Genomic DNA, 21,347 nt, shown 5'->3' on the forward strand with positions numbered 1-21,347 from the left:
TAAATAAATAAATAATAATAATAATAAACAACTTCTGCCAGAGTACCTCTTTAAGAAGTGAAGAAAGACTGAGAGACTTGGTTTGTGCAGAAGAATATTATGCTATTAACGGGTCGGTCCTGAGCATTAAAAAAAAAACTGTCATGTTAAAGGGGTACTCAGATTTTTTTTAAATCAACTGGTGCCAGAAAAATAAACAGATTTGTAAATTACTTCTATTAAAAAATCTTAATCCTTCCAGTACTTATTAGCTGCTGAATACTACAGAGGAAATTATTTTCTTTTTGGAACAGAGCTCTCTGCTGAATCAGAAGCACAGTGCTCTCTACTGACATCTCTGTCCATTTTAGGAACTGTCATATGTTTGCTATGGGGATTTTCTCCTACTCTGGACAGTTCTTAAAATGGACAGAGGTGTCAGCAGAGAGCACTGTGGTCATGATGTCAGCAGGGAGCATTGTGTTCCAAAAAGAAAAGAATCTCCTCTGTAGTATTCAGCAGCTAATAGGTACTGGAAGGATTAAGATTTTTTAATAGAAGTAATTTCCAAATCTGTTTCATTTTTCTGGCACCAGTTGATTTAAAAAAAAAAAAAAAAAAAAAAAAAAGTTTTCCACCGTTGTACCCCTTTAAGTATGATTGCATAGCTGTCAGAATTGTAATTCAGTGCTACAGGAAAGCTGAGTGACACCTCTATGGGGGGGGGGGGGGCAACTACGGAATTCGGTACTTAACAGAAAAAGACAATTTCTTCAGTGGGAATTGTATTCTTTTGTGGAAGCTCGGTGTTTCTTTGCTCTTCTCATGGCAATGCTTTATCACAGTACACAGAGCACAGTAAAGCCGGAACCTTTGTTCCTTGCTTCTGTTCCCTGGCGGAGGAATAGAGTGCCGGACAGGAAACGTCCGGTGACATTCTCATGCCTCCACAGAGGACAGGGTTGTCGTGTAGCGGTAACCTGCTCCGTCCTCAGTGATAGCCGTCCGGGTGGCGATGGCGGCGGGGCTGGGCTGGCGGCTCCTGTGTGCCCGGGGCGCGGTGCTGGGCAGGAGTTGTGCTGGGAGTGACGGGTGAGTGGCGGGCGGCATGGCTGTCCCTGTACACACAGGTGTGCGCCCTTCATTACTGTCTGCTATATGTTTTATATGGCGGGTCATAAGGCGCCTCCAGGGACGACGTTTACTTCCAGAAAACCTAGTGGAGATTCCATAGACCTGCTGCAAAGTCTGAGTGGGGCAGTTGTCCATTGCCACCAGTCTAGTGTTACCTCTCATTGTCACAACTCCATCCATTCTCCAGATCATCCATGCAGGGTGATTGAGATAACTATAGTTCTTCTGACCCCTCCATGGGTGTTGTATAGTTGCCTGGACATTGATGACCTGGTGTGCTCCATTGATTTTAAGGACAAAGTGGTTTGGAGGGGGCGCCACCTATCACCCAGCGGCTCCCTGTAGATCAGTGTTTCCCAACTAGGGTGCCTCCAGCTGTTACAAAACTACAACTCCCAGCATGCCCGGACAGCCTTTGGCTGTCCGGGCATGCAGGTAGTTGTAGTTTTGCAACAGCTGGAGGCACCCTGGTTGGGAAACACTGCTGTAGATAATTGCCTCTTATGCTCCTTTCACACTATGAAAAGGACCCGTTATAAAATTGCGGGCGATCGCGGGGTAAAATGGCCATTAGAAAAGTCCTAACTTACGTTAGTAAATCCCATTATAGTCTATGGGATTGTTCTAATACACATTTTAACCCGTTCTCGCCCGTCATTGATAACGCACGCTATTTTGGAACGGGAGACAGTAGCGGGAGAAATAGTGCATGCATCTCCCGTCCCAAAACAACGTGCGTTATCAATGACGGGCGAGAACGGGTTAAAACGTGTATTAGAACAATCCCATAGACTATAATGGGATTTACTAACGTAAGTTAGGGCTTTTCTAATGGCCATTTTACACCGCGATCGCCCACGATTTAATAACGGGCCCTTTTCATAGTGTTAAAGGAGCCTTAGCTTTAGGCTGCTTTCCCATGCAGCGGTCCCATATTTCACCATGTATTGCCACAGTTTTGTGATTTGGTTATTACACATGGTGAAACATTTTAAAAACTGCAACCTGATTTGTGGACAAGGGTAACTCCTTCACTTCTCCTTTGCACTAGTCTTGCCTCACCTTTTCCATAGCGTCTAAGATTCAGATAGTAGATGCTACCCACTTTGTCTAACATGGATGGATGTATGTATTATACATTTTTCCAATGTCCCTTCTACAATGCCCCCCCCCCCCCCCCCCCATAAGACTGCAATCCAATATGGTGATATAACAGTGACAACTGCTGTGCTCCAGCCGGAGCCCTCATAAGATTCAGGCTCTGTCCTTGTGGCATCTATTGCTTCTATTCTACAGTACCACCAAAACTGGGCAAGAACACTCTGCTCTTGTCTTTCACTTTTCCAGGCTATGTCACTTAAACTCTGAACTAACTGATAAAAAGTGAGATCATTGATCTTTGTTTTAAACAGTGCAGCAAGTGTGTGACATGTAACCATGTCAACCAATGTCTGTAGTATTGTAGGTTCATCAGCCAGGGATGTAAACGCTATATTTGGAATGAATTTGATCAACCTTATTGGGTTATGTTGGAATAATGCTTCTTTATCTTTGGTGCTGATTCTTGGTCTGTCCCTCCACAGCTGTACTTCCAGTGTCCTGCTGGTTAGATACAACAGCACCAACACCTGGTGGGATGAACATATCTCTGAACAAAATAAGGAGTATCTGAAACAGCTGACTGCACAGGAATACAATGATATGACAGCAAGTAAACTGTGTCCTCTGAAGGATGAGCCATGGCCGGTAAAGCCATGGGAACCAGGTATGTTATAGAGTTTACATTATACATAGATTCAAAGTATACCTGGTGTTTCAGGTAACCTTTAGAATAAGCATGTGTATGTAAATGAGGAGTAGCATTTTTACTGGCAATAATATAACATGTATATGGCATTTTACACCAGTTATCCCCTCTGCAGCATCTGTCTCTACTTCCACTCCACGTTCACTTTTCCCTCTTCAAAGACAGATGTGGTTTGTAATTGGAGAAGGAGAGGATTTTTCCTCTAATAAGATATATTACAATATTCACTTATATTTCTGATTTATGCAGTTTGTCTGAAAATGCAAGTTTACTATAAATGGTGCTTAGTGTTAGTTATTAATGTGTAAAGGGCTTTGCCTGCTTCCTGTGTCGTGTACATTAGGTTAGATGGCAAATGTGCAATGATGCAAATCCACCCCTCTGTCTATGCAAAGCCAGAAGCCTCATGGGAATTGTAAGCTACACTAGGAGATCCATATCAGATGGGGAATAGGAAACTAGGTGTTAATAGGGAATTTAGGAATCCCTTACTATAAGCCTGGCATGACATGAGTTTTAGGAGTTGACTTACATTATTTGTGACATATACTGCATCCTAAAACCTTTGCAGGCTAGGGCACAACCAAACAATGGGAAGTAGAGTGCCTGTCTCCTTACCACACCTCCAGCACAAAAAAGTGGAGAGGAAAAGTCTATGGAGTTTGAAGAAAACAGGATACCACATGGTCAATAGTTTTATACCCACTTTCTTGGAATTTGCCTGCGATAGAGGACTTATGGGTAAATATGAAAGGTTTGTCTGAGATATAGAGAGGGAAACACCCAAGTCCTCTTCCCATTTAGAAACCAAGGAGTCTTCCAGAGGGGGGAAATCAACCAACAAGTAAAAGTCAAGCTGATTCAGATGGGGTGATAGACCAAAGAAAACTCGTAAAGGGGGAGGGATATTTCAGAAAGGTTCTTTTATGTTTGCTAGTACTGCAGAGGAAAGCCAGTCATTGCCATTTATAAAGTACATGGCACCGTAGGTAGAACAGGATCTGAATGGACCAGCTGACATTCCTGGAGGTAATTGTGGGTGACCGCATACCAAGAATAGGGGGAGGGAGAGATCAGAAGTTTAGGAGATAGTTTAGCCCACTAGCGTGGGTGCAATTTTTGGGTGCCCTGAAATACATGGGGGGTGAGTAGAAGAGACCCACAGGAAAAATGCCAACGTGGTTAAAGCAAATGCTTATTCCACACCCAAAGGTTAAATGCACTGTGCCAATCCTAATCGAGCACTCTGTGGAGCATAGTAACACTGCATGTCCACCACAATCCACCACATAGATTGGCAGGTAAAGCAGAGAACAAGGTACTCTTGCTTGCAAGTTTGGCCAGACATACCTGATAAACTGTCTGGGAAGAATACAAGACAAGAAAAGATTCCAGCAAGACATACAGCTGCAAAGGAAGAACATTCATTTATAAATGTAATCCAACGAATTCACCACCTCAAAGTATGCTATATGTACTATGATGGCTTGTATAGGAGTCATTGGTCACTTTTTAAATAGTGGAGTGCCCAAACCACGTATAAAAGTCATTAGCCCAGCGTTAAGGTCTGCCCTTATAGTTTGGAGAATATGCAGGTGGTTACCAGAATAGAGCTTACACAGCACAGCCAGGATTCATACACCTAGGTATTTGATCACGCCCTTGGTCCAACAGAAAGGCATATTCTCAGCTAGGGCAGTTTAAAGTGCATGGGAAGGGAAACATTTAAAGCTTCCAACTTTTTCACATTGTTTTTCAACTCGCCAATCAGTTAAAGATCTGAACTTTAGCAAGCAGATAAGAAAAGGAGGTAAGTGACAAAACAGCAACTAATCAGCAAATACTGCTATTTTAAAGGAGAAGTCTGGTACTTAACAACATATCCCCTATCCACTCTGGCTCTCCTGTAAAGATGCATGGAGGGGGGTTGTATTGGCCACAGCTCTGTGCGGTGGTCAACATAGCTTTGTGCACAGACGGGTGGCTGCTCTATGCGATGGTCGACATAGCTCCGTGCACGAAGCTGTGGCCGCTTCGTGCATGGGGCGCCGGGCAGGAGATCGCAAGCGTCCCACCGGTCAGACACCCTGTGATCACACACTTATCCCCTATCCTTTGGATAAAATAAGTATCGGAGGTCCCCATTTAAAGTCTGTGTTCTCTACTCTGTTTACCTTATTTTGGGAATATCCCTGATTTTGTGGAGAAGAGGTTCTAAGCAAGGAGAATATTAAGGGGAACAGGGGGCAACTTGTCCCATTGTGGTTAGGGATAGTCTTGCTGGAGCTTTATCTAAATATTTTTCTTCCCTTACTTTGACTCAATAGTTGAAAAATCAAACCAAGTTCTTTAGTTACCCATACCCCTCTCCATCTTCCACATCTTCTACTTTATCTTGGTTGAATTCATTTACAATGTAATTTCAAAATGGCTTGGAATTTATGACTCTCTTTACTTTATTGACTGTGGGGGAGATTTATTAAAATCTGTGCTAAGAGAAAGTTGACCGGTTGTCCATAGCAACCAATCAGATCACTTTATTTTTTTTTTTTATTTTTTTTCTGAGGCCTTTTTGAAAATGAAGTGATCTGATTGGTTGCTATGGGCAACTGGTTAACGTTTCTTTTGCATAAGTTTGGATAAATCTCCCCATATGTACCCTACAGTTGTCCCCACTAGTTTGTTCAGTGTCTGATCCATATTGTCTTAGCTTGATTTGAAAATGACTAAGAGCATCTTGGGATGTTAAAGGAAACTGTCACCCTGATCACCCACACTAAACCCAATACACTGGGTTATAGTGTCTGTGACCAAGAATCCAAAGAGGGGTCACGTACTGTAATCAGTGTTGTGGTTCCCGAAATATTGGCTGGCGAAATTCCCCTTCTGAATTCAGGGAGTCGCACGCAGAAGGCGGGGTCACACCGGCTGGCCGCCCCTGCTTCTTTCCATTTTCTCAATCAGCCGTCCCCTTAGTTAGCATATTCATATTCTGCGACTCCACGTCCTAGTGACGTGAGTCACATGTTATGTGAACGCTGCGCTCTGTCGGTAGATCGCATGCACCAGCAGTTTACATACAGCTCACATGTCCTGAGAGCTGTAGTCATGTGAGAGCTGTAGAGCTGCCGGAGCATGCGCTCTACCGACAGAGTGCAACGCTCACGTGACATGTGACTCGCGTCACTAGGACGTGGAGTCGCAGAATATGAATATGCTAACTAAGGGATGGCTGATTGAGAAGACGGAAAGAAGCAGGGGCGGCCAGCCGGTTGGGTCCTGGTCACTGAAGTCCTGGGTTTAGTGTGGGTGATCAGGGTGACAGTTTTCCTTTAATGCTTACTTGACTTCTCAGTCTTTAGGTGGCCTAATAAATGACCATGGTTTACTGACCATGAAGGAAAGTCCTTGCTTTTTAAGCTGTAGTAAGCTGGTAGTTAAGTGTTGGTATTTGTTTTGTGTCCTTATCTTGACATATTATGAATCCTTCTGTACAAGGGTCCAAACAAGAAGGTGTTGCATGTTTCTTTTTTTAGTTCTGGTGAAGTTGGTTTGTGCAGGTGTCTAGCTCTGCACTAGCCAAACTACAAAATTACTGTTCCTGGAGGTTACAGGGCAAACAATTTGTGACAACCTTTAAGGGGTTGCCCCCTCGTGGGGAAAACCCTTTACTAGAACCCCCCCCCCCCCCCCCTTAAAAACACTCTTTATTAGTTATTGTTTAAAATCTCCCCTTGTGTTTGTTTTAAAATTCCAGTGAGATTGGGGTATTGATAGTGATTGTGCTTTTTAAACACTTAAAAGGGGCACACTTTAGGGTCTAGATATACACTTGTTACTGTCTGCTTAATATACAGCACACCTTAGCAACTGGTCTCCAAGCATAGGCTCTTATCTTACAACAATCCCCATGTAATCACTGTGTTAAAAACACCTAGCTACTAGCCTCCCCGACGTTTCGCTGAACGATTCAGCTTTGTCAAGGGTTGAGAGGCTAATCAATTAGTCATAATCATAATAATAGTATTCCCTATTGGGAGTGGCAGGTTTTGTCTGGATAATGCCCCCCTACATTGTGTAAACTATTGATTTGACCATGACCCTGTGGCCACCTTACTGGTTGTCTTTTATAAGATTACCTCTGGTAGTTGGTAGTTAGCAATGCCTTCCAGAAACACTCCCCGCAAGACAGTTTTGGAGATACTCTAACCTGTCATCTAGCCATTACAGTTCCGTCCACAGGGCTTTTACTTTAGAAAAAAACGCTACAAGTTGCAGGTGCTGTGTCTTGTGTGGACTCATGGTCCATGGTGTCATGGTGTAGCACTGTCAGTATAGTGTAACATCATTAATGAGTAGAGCTTGCAGGGCACCTTACATTAGATGTCCGATATCAGTAGTGTTGCTCATAGAAATCATGTTTAAATTACGAATTATTACGGTATTATTTTTTTTTGTGCACATATTTCTACTTAATTCATGCTTTATGTCTAAATTAATACAGGAGCATTAAAAAAGTACTATTGTGCAGGAAAATGTATCCCCTATCCAAAGGATAGGCGATAAGTGTCTGATTGCAGGGGGGTCCAACTGCTGGGACCCTTGCAATCTCCTGCACGGGACCCCGACTTTTCCCAGGAACGTAGCTTGTCAACCTCTGCACAGCGTGGCGGCCGACGCGCCCCCCCCTCCATGTATACTTATGGGAGAGCCGGAGATACTCTAATGCTGTATCTTCGGCTTTCCCATGGAGATACATGGATGGGACATGTCGGCCACCGCTTTGTGGGGGGTTGAAATGCCCTGTTTCTGGGAAAAACCAGGGTCCCAGTGGTTGGACCCCCGCAATCAGACACTTATTCCCAGCTTTACTTCATTTGCTGTGCAGTTTTATTTCAATAATTTTTACATGCGGCAATACCAAAATGTTTTTTATTTTTATTTTTTTAAATGGGAAAAGGGGTTACTGAAATTTTTTATTGTGGGGACACTAATGATTGATCATATGACCTCACATAATGTTGCGTCAGAAGGTCACTTCAGATGGCCTTGTGCTGCCATGTCAGTGGTTCGGCTGAACACCAATGATGCAGTGTATAATTCTTTACGCCCCCCCCCCCCACCCTGTCCATTTTGACAGTGGAATCTAAACAGTTACAATAGCCAACAGCAGAGATCTCTCCATGCCTGCTATTATGTGGCCCTGGGCCCCGAGTCTACTGCTTACTTTGTTGACAGGGGCATTTGTTAGCTGCTTTAGGGTACGCTCACACGTACAGGATCTGTTGCCTATTTTGTAAAGCTGATTTTGCTACCTATTAAAGTTAATGAGTAGCAAAATCAGCTGCACAAAATATGCAGCTGATCCTATACGTGTGAACGTACCCTTTTAATGGTGTATTTTCCAAGGGAAGTATAAAGTACTGTTAGAGACCCTGATTCCAAGTATTACAAAATTCCCTCTCACTAAACACCAATGATGCAAAACTGACAGTGGCATTTATACTGTTATTTACCACAGACATTACAACAGATCTTCTCTCCTGAACATTGAGCTGCATGCATTGACATAGCTCCCTAGCGGTCAGCAGCTGGTGGGAAGGTGAAGCGGCTTCTTCTCTACATCTTGCTACCTACACTGACACATACTTATTCTGGGCCCCTGCTAGCATGGTATATTAACATATACTTGTGGGAAGCGGCTCATGCATAGTTACTGGCTGTTTACATTCTGACCATTGAAATAACTGGGGTCTGTGCAGTATACCATTATATACATTAGTTTATCTTTCTTGGTGGGATGCTGATAGTTGTAATGTACTGCGTAAAACATTACTATGATTATACATCCCCTTTGACATGCCGCAGATACATGTAAAAGATTTTGATTGGTCGGGGTATCTCTGATTACAAGATATAGGTGGGTGAAGCATACAGTAGTAACGTGGTTCATCCTTTTTTTGCCACTCAGCCTGTCTGATTGCAGATGACTGGTTCCATAGAATATAATGAAGCGCGTCACCTGCAATCAGATGAGCTGAGCTCAGCACTGCTATATCTCGCGATCAATGGCGCTATCAGCACTGAGACCCCGGCTGATTTAAATGTATAAAATGTCCCTGCAACATGTCAAAATTTTTGTATGTGAATAGTAAACCCAACCTAAGTGCTGTATTACTGGAATCAAGTCTCTAGTCTATGATACCCTCAAATAGCACAGAATAAACCTGGGGACAGATATTACAAAAATTTTACAATTTTAAAGATTATAATTATTATTATTTTTTTATTCTTACATCTTAATGTAACTCCTTTATGTATTACAGGCTCCAACAGAGTTGGTTTAATAGCAGTTAAACTAGGAATGATGCCCCTATGGACCAAATCTGGTGAAAGGCATGCAGTCACAATGTTACAAGTAAGTTTATACAAGGCATTCATTTTCTGTGCTATGTTTACCTTGAATTTTCTTCTTGTTAGTCACAAGTCAATATGCACTTGGGCGGATTTAACTTCAAGAGAGCAGCGCGTTTCCCACTGCGAGTTTGAATGGGGACAGGCTCTCGCCAGCAGAATTTCTGCTGCAGAAAATCCCCCGCAGACCCCATTGACTTCAATGAAGTCTGCTGCAAACTCGCTGTGGAAATCTGCCGTGGAGAGACCACCCGATTCAAACTTGCAGCAGGATACACAGTGCCATCTCTCAATGCTATTGTGCACTATATATACAAAGTGTAACTCGTGCAAGGATTTAATGAACAGGTTTTAAATGGGTTTTCGAATTGGTGAATCATTTTTCAAAACAGTTAATAGAACAGACTGAAGAATGAGTGGGGGGGGGGAAAGCAAATGTATTATGTAACATATGCAAATAAGAGTGTGTGATTATGTGTGTATAGATAAAGATAGATATACATACACACACTCACACACACTTTTTTTTTCATCAGATGTATGGCGGTAAATAATTCTCTTTTATATGGATAAGGTGACCTATATTCACTGGGAGTAGTCTGAGCATTAGCAGTACAGTAGTCAGAGACTCGGGTGTCCGTTTATTCTTCATGACCTTATTGACAGCAGTGACTTCTGCAGTGATGGTTGAAGCAAAAGATGATTAACATCGCTCATCACAACAGAAAAATCACAAAACACAGTTTTCTAAAAGTCATCCCTGATTAAAAGCGACCCTTTTTATTTGTTTACCATGAGATGATAAACTGCTTTCTGAGACGGCTCCTGCTGTAAATGATTGGCATTCACATTTAGTCTGGCAAGTTCTCAGTGAATGCTGCTGCACACGAGTTCTGGGAAATGGAAGTGTGAAATCTTCTTTTGTTACCCAGCTTCATATTTTATTCCTGTTCTAATTCAGAGATACTGTATCTGTAATCGTGCTTTGTCACATTTGGTTAAATCCTAAAAGAAATTGTGTATGAGGGTATACTTAAAGCAACAGTGCCACCTACCTGTATGATTATCTTGGTATAAAAGAATTATAAAGCAAAGAACTACTACTGGCATGTATAAAAGAATGCACACCCAAAAACTATTCAGTGCGAAAAATATGACCTGTATTAGACATGTAGCCTACACAAAACATATATGGTACCGGGTGGAGGAAAAATAACCCTGCAACTCTCTTCCTACTGTACCCTAGCCCCTTTGGGCAAATGCCAATAATGACTTTCTCCTCTTGTGCTTGTTTTCTCTTCTTCTGGATCATACTAATTTACCATCTACAATTCTAGCCTCAAGACCCTTTCCACAGTAACCACCATATACGATTTTAGACCAATACATTTGTTATTCTTTTTATTGTTGCCTCTTATTGGGTATAGGACTTATATGGTTTATCTCTAATATACTGTTCTGCACTCCAGACTCTTGAGTACTGCTGAGATAATAGGTACTTTTTATTTATTTATTTATTTTTTTGTAGTATAACTGTCATGTAGCGCTTTTTTCCCAATAATCTTGTTACTATGTATATTGAATAGGTTCCACTTACTGTGATCATGTCTAATAATTCATATATTTATATATTAAATGGGTTCTACTTATCACATTATTTTGGGTTTGGTAGGCAGACTGATTTGTCTGATTTGTGTAACTTGCAGTATGTGCTTATTATCTTTAAGGGGTACGCCACTGGAAAACGTTTTTTTGTTTTTTTTTGTCAATTTGTGCCAGATTTGTAAATTACTTCTATAAAAAAAAAAAAATAATAATAATTGTAATCCTCACAGTACTTAATAGCTGCTGTATGCTCCGCAGAGGAGGTTGAGTAGTTCTTTTCTGTGTGACCACAGTGCTCTCTGCTGACACATCTGTCCATGTCCGGAACTGGAGAGGTTTTCTATGGGCATTTGCTCCTGCTCTGGACAGTTCCTAAATTGGACAGAGGTGTCAGCAGAGAGCACTGTGGTCAGGCAGAAAGGAAATTAAAAAAATAAAAATAAATAAAACTTCCTGTGGCACATACAGCAGCTGATAAGTACTGGAAGGATTTAGATTTTTAAACAAAAGTAATTTACAAATCTGTTTAACTTTCTGGCACCAGTTGATTAAAAAAAAAAGTTTTCCAGCGGAGTACCCCTTTAAGTGATATACTTACAACTAGGGCTATCTGATGCAAAGTACACATGAACCTGATCTTATATTATCACTGCCATATTATGTTATGCATATTTATCCACACCTTTTTCTGGCAGGGTATAATTACTTATTATCTTCTTGGAATATTGATACTTTTATTTGTTTAATAGTGACACAAATTCTTTTACAAAGTCCTTTGAGTCTGTCCCATTGTTTTTGTCCAGGCGTATTTATTTGTAATGAGGCTTGCAATACACAACACTCTGAAGTCATTTACTTGTCGTGCCTCTTTACAGGATAGTTATGTCGGCGAATATATAGTGTCATTTACAGCACATAGACCCTGTGGCATTAGGCTTTGTACTATCTACGGCACCTGAACTGTACTTATACCTTTGTATTTAAGCGAGGCGCATGCACTGCAAAGTCAAATGCCTTATGAGAAATGATGGCTGCATTAGAAGAGCCATATTAGAGGGAAAGAAGGAATCAATATGGCAGACACTGTAGTCGCATATGTACATGTGGTGCTTGCAGAATTATTACCATACCAAGCTGTCAGTTTTCATTTCTCATAATACAGACATGAGCTTTCAGACTACCTCAAACAATGAAGAGATCATAGCTGTAACAGTAATGGAGCACAACAACAAAAAAGCATTCTCTATAACTATGTTCAGCCTGTGGTGTAAACAGAGCATCTATACACATTTTTCTCAACCTATGTGTTTTTTTTTTTTTTTTTTTTTTATCTGCTTCTTTTTTTTATTTGAAGTCGATATCATATTACAACCCTGAATTCAACTTTCTTCTAGGTCCAGGACTGTCATGTGATTAAGTTTACACCAAAAGAGGATGCTAATGGAAAAAGTGCTAATCTCACCGTAGGAGGAAAAAATGTATCTCCTTTTTATGTAAGTATTGTCATACTTTCTGATAAAGCATACATAAATCATACAAATCTATCTTGTCCTTTTTTTCCAACTTAAAGGAAATGTCTTTAGAAAATGACCTTTTAGTTTAAATCAAGTTTTTATATGAAACATTACAGCAAAAGGTGACACCAGTAGATAGAAAAGACACTAGCTAAAGATCGCAGTTTAGCTTCCTCCTACCTGTGGAATGCTCTCTTTAAAGGGGCATTCCAGGATTTTTTATTTATTTGACTGTGCAGCAGGGGCTTTAAAGTTAGTGTAGTTCATAATATATTGTGTATACATGTGTTTGATGGTTGCCTTGCAATTCTTATGTGATCTTTACCTCAATGTTCATTTTTAGCAGCAAAAAACAAAATGAATGGTTCAGTTTTTCCCAGGTTGCAGTTCGGCCTGAGACATTACATCACTAATCAGTTGTGGAAAGGGAGCATGTCTGCTTCAATGGCTGGAGCAACTGCTGGATGGGGAAGGAAATCATTTTCCACAGGGCTGCAGGGAATTGTAGATTCAAGAACAGTATGCATGGAAGGGAGCCTAGCTGTGCTGTAATAGGTGGATTGACTCGTGTGGGAGGGAGAAAAGTGACCTCACCCTTACAAACAAGGGATACTGGGACTTGTAGATCAAGGAAGGGAACTCCAACAGGAAATAGCCATTTTCCAATAAGAAAGCAGAAGCGCTATGGTGGACTCACAAAGGAGCCATTTAGCCCTAAGACAAGCAAGGATTCTTCCTAAGAATGTCCATTACTGTCTGGCAGATAAGTGCTAAAGTCACCTTATATTGGATAACCCCTTTTAAAGGTCACAGAGTATGCCCAGTAAATTATCCCATTCATGCAAATGGGACAGCGCCTGTCTATAGTGGCCTATATCTATGGGATCAGTGCATAATCACTGCCAAAGGTTTCAGCAGTGTATAGATGAGATAATAGCAACTCAGCCTTCCCCTATCCTGAGATTGACCTCTGCACAGGTCACTGAACATGCTTACAAGCCTTCCTCATATAGTATAGGAGAAACAAAAATAGGAGAGCGGACAGGATCGATATTCATATGCAGCCAATTTCCTGCGTTAAGGGAGCAACCCTACATACTTCGGCGAGAGGGTTTTTTTCGTCCTTAAACCCCCCTCAATCCGGCCAGCCTGCGAACGAGTTCGTCTTTCACCATGCCATCCAGGTACTTGACACACCGTTATTCATTCGCTCCTTTTTTTTGGATCCGTCCGAAAGTTTTCTTTATAATCGCTGTCCCCCAGCTGGAGGACAGTGATTATAAAGAAAACTTTCGGACGGATCCGAAAAAAAGGAGCGAATGAATAACGGTGTGTCAAGTACCTGGATGGCATGGTGAAAGATGAACTCGTTCGCAGGCTGGCCGGATTGAGGGGGGGGTTTAAGGGCGAAAAAAACCCTCTCGCCGAAGTAAGTAGGGTTGCTCCCTTAACGCAGGAAATTGGCTGCATATGAATATCGATCCTGTCCGCTCTCCTATTTTTGTTTTTTTGTTTCTCCATTATATTATTCGGAGTGACGAGTCACTTGCCGAGGAGGATTGATGCGGAGAAAGGACTGATATGAGAGATCACTAGTTATATCTACGGGTTTTCTAAAGTGTGTGAGTGGTTCGAGTAACCACTCACCAAGTGTAAGTGTGAATTTTATTCATTCAAAAGTGTTGCCAACTGAAGGATCTGTACACCGCTCCCCAAAAAAGTTTTTTCTTGTACTACTCATATAGTAGAATCACCCAATAGCGGACACTCACAGGGAATAAAAAAGTGTCTGCTATTGAGAGATGTCCCTTATTGGGGAAAAAAGGCTCAAAAATCTTTCTTAATGATGGAATACTGTGCTGTACTTACTCCAGAGTGTAACTAACTATAAAACATGATAAAAAGCAATATTACAGTAGAATCTCCCAGTGCCATTTAATCACACCTTACCCCTCCCCGGTATCATTTCATCCCACTTTTTATACCCTGTGGCACCTTATTTCCCTGTGCCTTGTGCCAAATTATCCCCCCTTACCCTCTGTGCCACATAATTTCCCCTTGATCCCCCTGTGCCATTTCATTTCCTTTTATTACCCTCTGTGTAAATTAATCACCCCCCCCCCTCTTTATGAAGTGGCACAGGGGGATAAATGGGGAATCAATGGCACTGTGGGATAAGGGGGGAATGAAATGGCACGGGGGGGGGGGAAGAAATGGCACAGGTCGCGGTAAAGGGGGGGTGATAATTTTGCACAGAGGGTAATAAAGGGGGGAATGAAATAGCACAGGGGGATCAAGAGGAAATGATGTGGCAAAGGGGGGATGATTTGGCACAGGGGGAAAAAACACAATTCATCAACTTTTGGGGGGTTCATATTTACAAAGTGCAACTTTACATTAAAACTGACATGTTCTCTTTTATTCTGTAGGTCAATACAACTAAAACGATACCCGTGCTTACATGTTTTTCTATTCTTGTACTAGAATTCAAAATTAGACAAAATTAGTCTTTTTAAAATTGTCATAATCTGACCCCTATAACTTTTTTTTTTCTTTCATTTTTCTGTATACGGGGCTGCATAAGCACTTGTTTTTTTTGCTTGTTTTGTTTCTTTCAATAAATGTTTTGTCTTGATGGGGCTTTTTGATCGATTTTTGTTTTTTTCTGACATATGATGTGACAAAAATCAGCAATTCTTGGAAATCAAATTAATAGAACAAATTATCAGCTAAGTAATAGACAATAACCATTAGTTGCAGCCCTATTTATATTGTGTGCATACAACAAGACTAGGATTCCCACAGCACAACAGGTGTTAATTGCAAAGTTTGTTGCAGCAATGTAAAGCCACGGATCTCTATGGGGCGCTAACGTGCTAGGAGGTGCAGTCATATAACAAATGAATGTACAGAAAGAATTCACATAGCACTAACCATATTATGATATAGGTCATATTGATAATTTCTGTATTTTATTAACCCCTTAAGGACGCAGATGTACGTCCTGGTGCGGTGGTACTTAACGCACCAGGACGTACATTTACATCCTGTGCATAACCGCGGGCATCGGAGCAATGCCCGTGTCATGCGCGGCTGATCCCGGCTGCTGATCGCAGCCAGGGACCCGCCGGGAATGGCTGACGCCCGCGATCTCGCGGGCGTCCTCCATTATCCCCTCAGGTGCCGGGATCAATACAGATCCTGGCATCTGCGGCAGTGCGCAATTTCAATGAACGATCGGATCGCCCGCAGCGCTGCTCACCTTTCTCCTTCCGGCTCCCGGCGTCTTCTGCTCTGGTCTGAGATCGAGCAGACCAGAGCAGAAGAAAAAATGAAAACGTAAAAATTAAATTGTCCTTAAGGCCAAAATGGGCATAGTCCTTAAGGGGTTAAAGAATTTTGTCCTCAGTACAGCTGATGCAAAACCATGCGGCTAAGGTGCTGGGAGGGTAAACCAGTGCAGGGGAGATATGAGATGACAGAATTGTTTGCCGTCGAATGACTCTTCTTCCGGCCTCTCATTTATATTACACTTCTCATAGAGGACTACTATGTATAAAGCCTGATGGGCTGTATTTGTGCGAGGGGCGGAAGTAATTATCGCTCCCTGCACTTCCAGGTGGGGCTTATTGGGAACAGGTGGGGGCGTGTGTATATAACTTCCCCCTCTCCTACAGGGGCGGAGCACGTGTCGTTTGTGGAATCCTCCCAACCCTCCCTTATTTTATTCCTTCCCTATAGTGCATGCCCTCTATAGGCGTGCCCTCAGTGCGCGGTTATGGCACAACTCAGACCGCTATGCTAGGGTAAGATCTTGGATAGGTATGTAGGCAATCTTTCCTGTCACGAGTACACGTTTGGAGCCCCGATCACAAATACAATTATTAGACTGCAATGTACGGTTCAGCACTTGTTTATAACATAGTACCTATCAATACCATTTGCAATCTTCTTGTTCAGCCTGACTCTACAGGCTGCACAAGAGGATCGGCCATCCTATATGCCATTTGCACTCATCAGGCCCCCATGATTAAACTGCAGGGGTCCAATTAGCTCCTTAAACCCACTAGCACTTCGGTTTTGCCTGATCGGCGATGATCACTGAATTTGTAGGGTTATTGGCAAACTTAAGCATGATTGCTGATGTCTGCCATTAGCAGTGAACAGCACCATACATTTATGGCACATGTCCTAAGGGGTTAAGGAGCCTCAGTGAAAGAGTAACACATTCTGGAAGGCTCCTCAGACTTAATGTTTTGCTATTTGGTAAGGGTCTTGAGAATCATTCCCAATCTCACATTGATGGTGTATCTTAAAGACCTGGAAACATGCAAACATTCTGCAAGGGCATGCTTTACAAGTGAATGTGTCATCAGAAAATGAAGTATTGTTTAATTTAAGTTTTTTTAAGTTAAAGGGGTACTCCCGTGGAAAACTTTTCTTTTTTTTTTTTTTATTAAATCAACTGGTGCCAGAAAGTTAAACAGATTTGTAAATCACTTCTATAAAAAAAAAAATCTTAATCCTTCCAGTACTTTTTAGGGGCTGTATACTAAAGAGAAATCCAAAAAAGAAATGCATTTCCTCTGATGTCATGACCACAGTGCTCCCTGCTGACATCTCTGTCCATTTTAGGAACTCTCCAGAGCAGGAGAAAATTCCCATAGCAAGCATATGCTGCTCTGGACAGTTCCTAAAATGGACAGAGATGTCAGCAGAGAGCACTGTGGTCATGACATCAGAGGAAATGCATTTCTTTTTTGGATTTCTCTTTAGTATACAGCCCCTAAAAAGTACTGGAAGGATTAAGATTTTTTAATAGAAGTGATTTACAAATCTGTCTTAACTTTAAGGCACCAGTTGATAAAAAAAAAAAAAAGTTTTCCGCAGGAGTACCCCTTTAAACATATTTTTATATGTGAAGCATATATGTTTTACTATATATATATATATATATATATATATATATATATATATATATATATATATATATATATATATATATTCAAATAATTCTTAAAGGGGTATTCCAGGCAAAAACTTTTTTTTCAACTGGCTCCGGAAAGTTAAACAAATTTGTAAATTACTTCTATTAAAAAATCTTAATCCTTCCAATAGTTATTAGCTTCTGAAATTGAGTTGCTGTTTTCTGTCTAACTGCTTTCTGATGACTCACGTCCCAGGAGCTGTGCAGCTCCTATGGGGATATTTTCTCATCATGCACAGCTCCCGGGACGTGACATCATCATTGAGCAGTTAGACAGAAAACTTCTGATATATAAAAAGTTTTTGCCTGGAATACCCCTTTAAATCTTATCTGACTGAGACAAAAATAAAACTAATACCAGGAACCTTCAATAAAACTTCACTTTTAATATGTCCTTTTTAAAAAATACTTAATTAGATGTCACACATTAATGCGCACTGACCGCTCATTGTATGCTATTATTCCACATACTGTAAACGTGACTGTTATTGCACAATTTACACAGCAGCTTGTATAATTACAGTATATTATACTCCCTGCTAGAATTTTGTGAGTGTCATATGGTAGCTCGGGCTATTCACTTTCATTAATAAAAATCCTCTAGCTACTATAATCTAAGAACCGATAGTAATGTCAGTACAAAGCACATCGCGCCTGACTATAATCAAACCCATTCGTTAGGCAGCATCTGGGTGAAAGGAGGTTCCATCCATATACCGTATATACTCGAGTATAAGCCGAGTTTTTCAGCACGATTTTTCGTGCTGAAAACACCCCCCTCGGCTTATACTCGAGTGAACTCTCCACCCGCAGTGGTCTTCAACCTGCGGACCTCCAGAGGTTTCAAAACTACAACTCCCAGCAAGCCCGGGCAGCCATCGGCTGTCCGGGCTTGCTGGGAGTTGTAGTTTTGAAACCTCCGGAGGTCCGCAGGTTGAAGACCACTGCGGCCTTCGACATCATCCAGCCCCCTCTCACCCCCCTTTAGTTCTGTACAGTACTCACCTCTGCTCGGCGCTGGTCCGGTGCTGCAGGACTGTCCGGAGAATAGGTGGTCCGGTGGGATAGTGGTTCCGGGCTGCTATCTTCACCGGGGAGGCCTCTTCTAAGCGCTTCGGGCCCGGCCCCAGAATAGTCACGTTGCCTTGACAACGACGCAGAGGTACGTTCATTGCCAACGTACTTCTGCGTCATTGTCAAGGCAACGCCTCTATTCCGGGCCGGAAGCGCGGAGAAGAGGCGCCCCAGTGAAGATAGCAGCCCGGAACCACTATCCCACCGGACGACCTACTCACCGGACAGCCCTGCAGCACCGGACCAGCGCCGAGCAGAGGTGAGTACTGTATAGAACTAAAGGGGGGTGAGAGGGGGCTGGATGATGTCGAAGGCCGCAGTGGTCTTCAACCTGCGGACCTCCGGAGGTTTCAAAACTACAACTCCCAGCAAGCCCGGACAGCGGATGGCTGCCCGGGCTTGCTGGGAGTTGTAGTTTTGAAACCTCTGGAGGTCCGCAGGTTGAAGACCACTGAGGGCGGATGATAAGAGGATGATGAAGGGGGGTGTGGGATGATGTCAAGAGGATGATGAAGGGGGGGTGTGGGATGATGAAGGGGGGTGGGGATGATGACAAGGGGATGATGAAGGGGGGGTGTGGGATGATTACAAGGGGATGATGAAGGTGGGTGGGGATGATGACAAGGAGATGATGAAGGGGGGTGGGGATGATGACAAGGGGATGATGAAGGGGGGATGTGTGGGATGATGACAAGGGGATGATGACAGGTGATGATGATGAGGGTCTGGATGATGACAGGCGGTGATGATGATGAGGATGTTAATGACTGGTCTGGATGATGACAGGGGGGGATGATGTATTTCCCACCCTAGGCTTATACTCGAGTCAATAACTTTTCCTGGGATTTTGGGTTGAAATTAGGGGTCTCGGCTTATACTCGGGTTGGCTTATACTCGAGTATATACGTAGGTAGGTACATCGGAGAACTGACGTGAAGGTGTGTGATTGGCAGCACTCAGTAGGTAAGCCAAATGGGTGGGAACATTGTCCTATAAAAGGATGAAGCAGTAATGGTGTTTGGTATACGACCCCCATCAGTGTTGCACATCAAAGTGGTTGTAAAGGAAAGCCAAAAGATGGTTCCTGAAGATTTGTGACAAAGAAACGCGTCAAACCATAACCAGACGAATGATCAATACCTGTGATCCAACATCAGGGTTTTCACCCAACTCATTTTACTGCCTTGAAGTATTTTTGAATGTTCTATTGGAGCGCTGATAGCGCAGTCCAATGGGAGACTAACAAATGCAAACAGTAACTTATAGCAGCATAAATGTAAAACTATCCATTTTCCTTTGACTGCATGTACTGTGTGGATTAAAGGATATGTCCATTTTCCTGTGACTGCATGTACTGTGTGGATTAAAGGATATGTCCATTTTCCTGTGACTGCATGAACTGTGTGGATTAAAGGATATGTCCATTTTCCTGTGACTGCATGAACTGTGTGGATTAAAGGATATGTCCATTTTCCTGTGACTGCATGTACTGTGTGGATTAAAGGATATTTCCATTTTCCTGTGACTGCATGTACTGTGTGGATTAAAGGATATTTTCCTGTGACTGCATGTACTGTGTGGATTAAAGGACATGTCCATTTTCCTGTGACTGCATGTACGGTGTGGATTAAAGGATATGTGGTGTAATGATGCACACTGGTGTTCCTATGAAAAGTCATACAGAGTGAACTGTGATAAGCTAGCATATGCTTGTTGGGAGTCTGAACACGGTCATAAGGAGAACTGACATTACTGACATTGTGGCTCTTTGTCTTGGACTATTTATAGTACACATATGGAAGAGGTGATCAAATGAACGTCCTGATGTTTTCAGTCTAATAGCAGGAACCTAATATGTGAGAATATGAATGTAGAAAACACATCCTAAAAACGCATAGTGTGCATATTAACCTAAATAGTCCACAAAACAGAGCATGATCAGAATTTGCGCAACTTGTTTGGACAATCACAGTTGGTGACTGAAATATTGCGTTGAATGTGAATTATGTACTGAATGTCCATAAAGTTGTGGAATTGTGTGATTTTGTCTGGAGTGCACTACTGGTTGGACAACTGCATTTGGTGGCTATATAAAGCATTGAACGTGAACTATGTACTGGATGTCCAAAAAAGAGTGGAAGTGAATAAGATAATTATTTGGACATAATTTGCACAATAGACTACCGTATATTGCACTGTTGATGGATTCCGTATTTAACAGTGGATGCACAATAAGCTCTATAAGAACTATAACCTGGAGCCGTTGTTAATAAGGGCATATTTTTGCAAATGAACACGAGGAAGCTGCAATAAAGTATCTGGACTATTTGTAGATATTTTTATATTCCCACAAGTAGAAACAACTGAAGGTATAGGCAATACAATAGTCAATAATATGCTGTATCTATACAAGCTGCTGTGTAAATTGTGGAATAATAGCATACAATAAGGGGATTTTTGCAGCGCTAAAGATCATTGGTGGCAGTCAGTGCATTAATGTTTGATATCTTATTGATTTTTTTTTTTTAAAGGACATATTAAAGGGGTACTCCGGTGAAAACCTTTTTTCTTTTAAATCAACTGGTGCCAGAAAGTTAAACATATTTGTAAATTACTTCTATTAAAAAATCTTAATCCTTCTTGTACTTATTAGCTGCTGAATACTACAGAGGAAATTCTTTTCTTTTTGGAATTCTCTCTGATGACATCACGAGCACAGTGCTCTTTGCTGATGTCGTTATAATAATAATAACTCTTTATTTATTGTTGTCCTTAGTGGGATTTGAACCCAAGGCGCCAGCGCTGCAAAGCAGCAGTGCTAATCACTGAGCCA

The 21,347-nt window shown here is 41.9% G+C and overlaps 1 protein-coding gene across 1 annotated transcript in view; it reads left to right on the top strand.

Annotated features, from left to right (window-relative positions):
- The first annotated feature begins 854 nt into the window (after window positions 1-854).
- The window catches only part of MRPL3 (mitochondrial ribosomal protein L3), a 78,686-nt gene continuing 58,193 nt past the window's right edge, over window positions 855-21,347 (top strand). Inside the window, exons 1-4 of the mRNA XM_056520656.1 lie at window positions 855-1,071; window positions 2,697-2,878; window positions 9,247-9,338; window positions 12,334-12,432. Coding sequence (XP_056376631.1) covers window positions 995-1,071; window positions 2,697-2,878; window positions 9,247-9,338; window positions 12,334-12,432 — 450 coding nt within the window. The 5' untranslated portion in view covers window positions 855-994. The remainder of the gene's footprint in view (window positions 1,072-2,696; window positions 2,879-9,246; window positions 9,339-12,333; window positions 12,433-21,347) is intronic.

This window comes from Hyla sarda, chromosome 5 (genome assembly GCF_029499605.1).
Source record: "Hyla sarda isolate aHylSar1 chromosome 5, aHylSar1.hap1, whole genome shotgun sequence".
NCBI classification, from domain to species: domain Eukaryota; kingdom Metazoa; phylum Chordata; class Amphibia; order Anura; family Hylidae; genus Hyla; species Hyla sarda.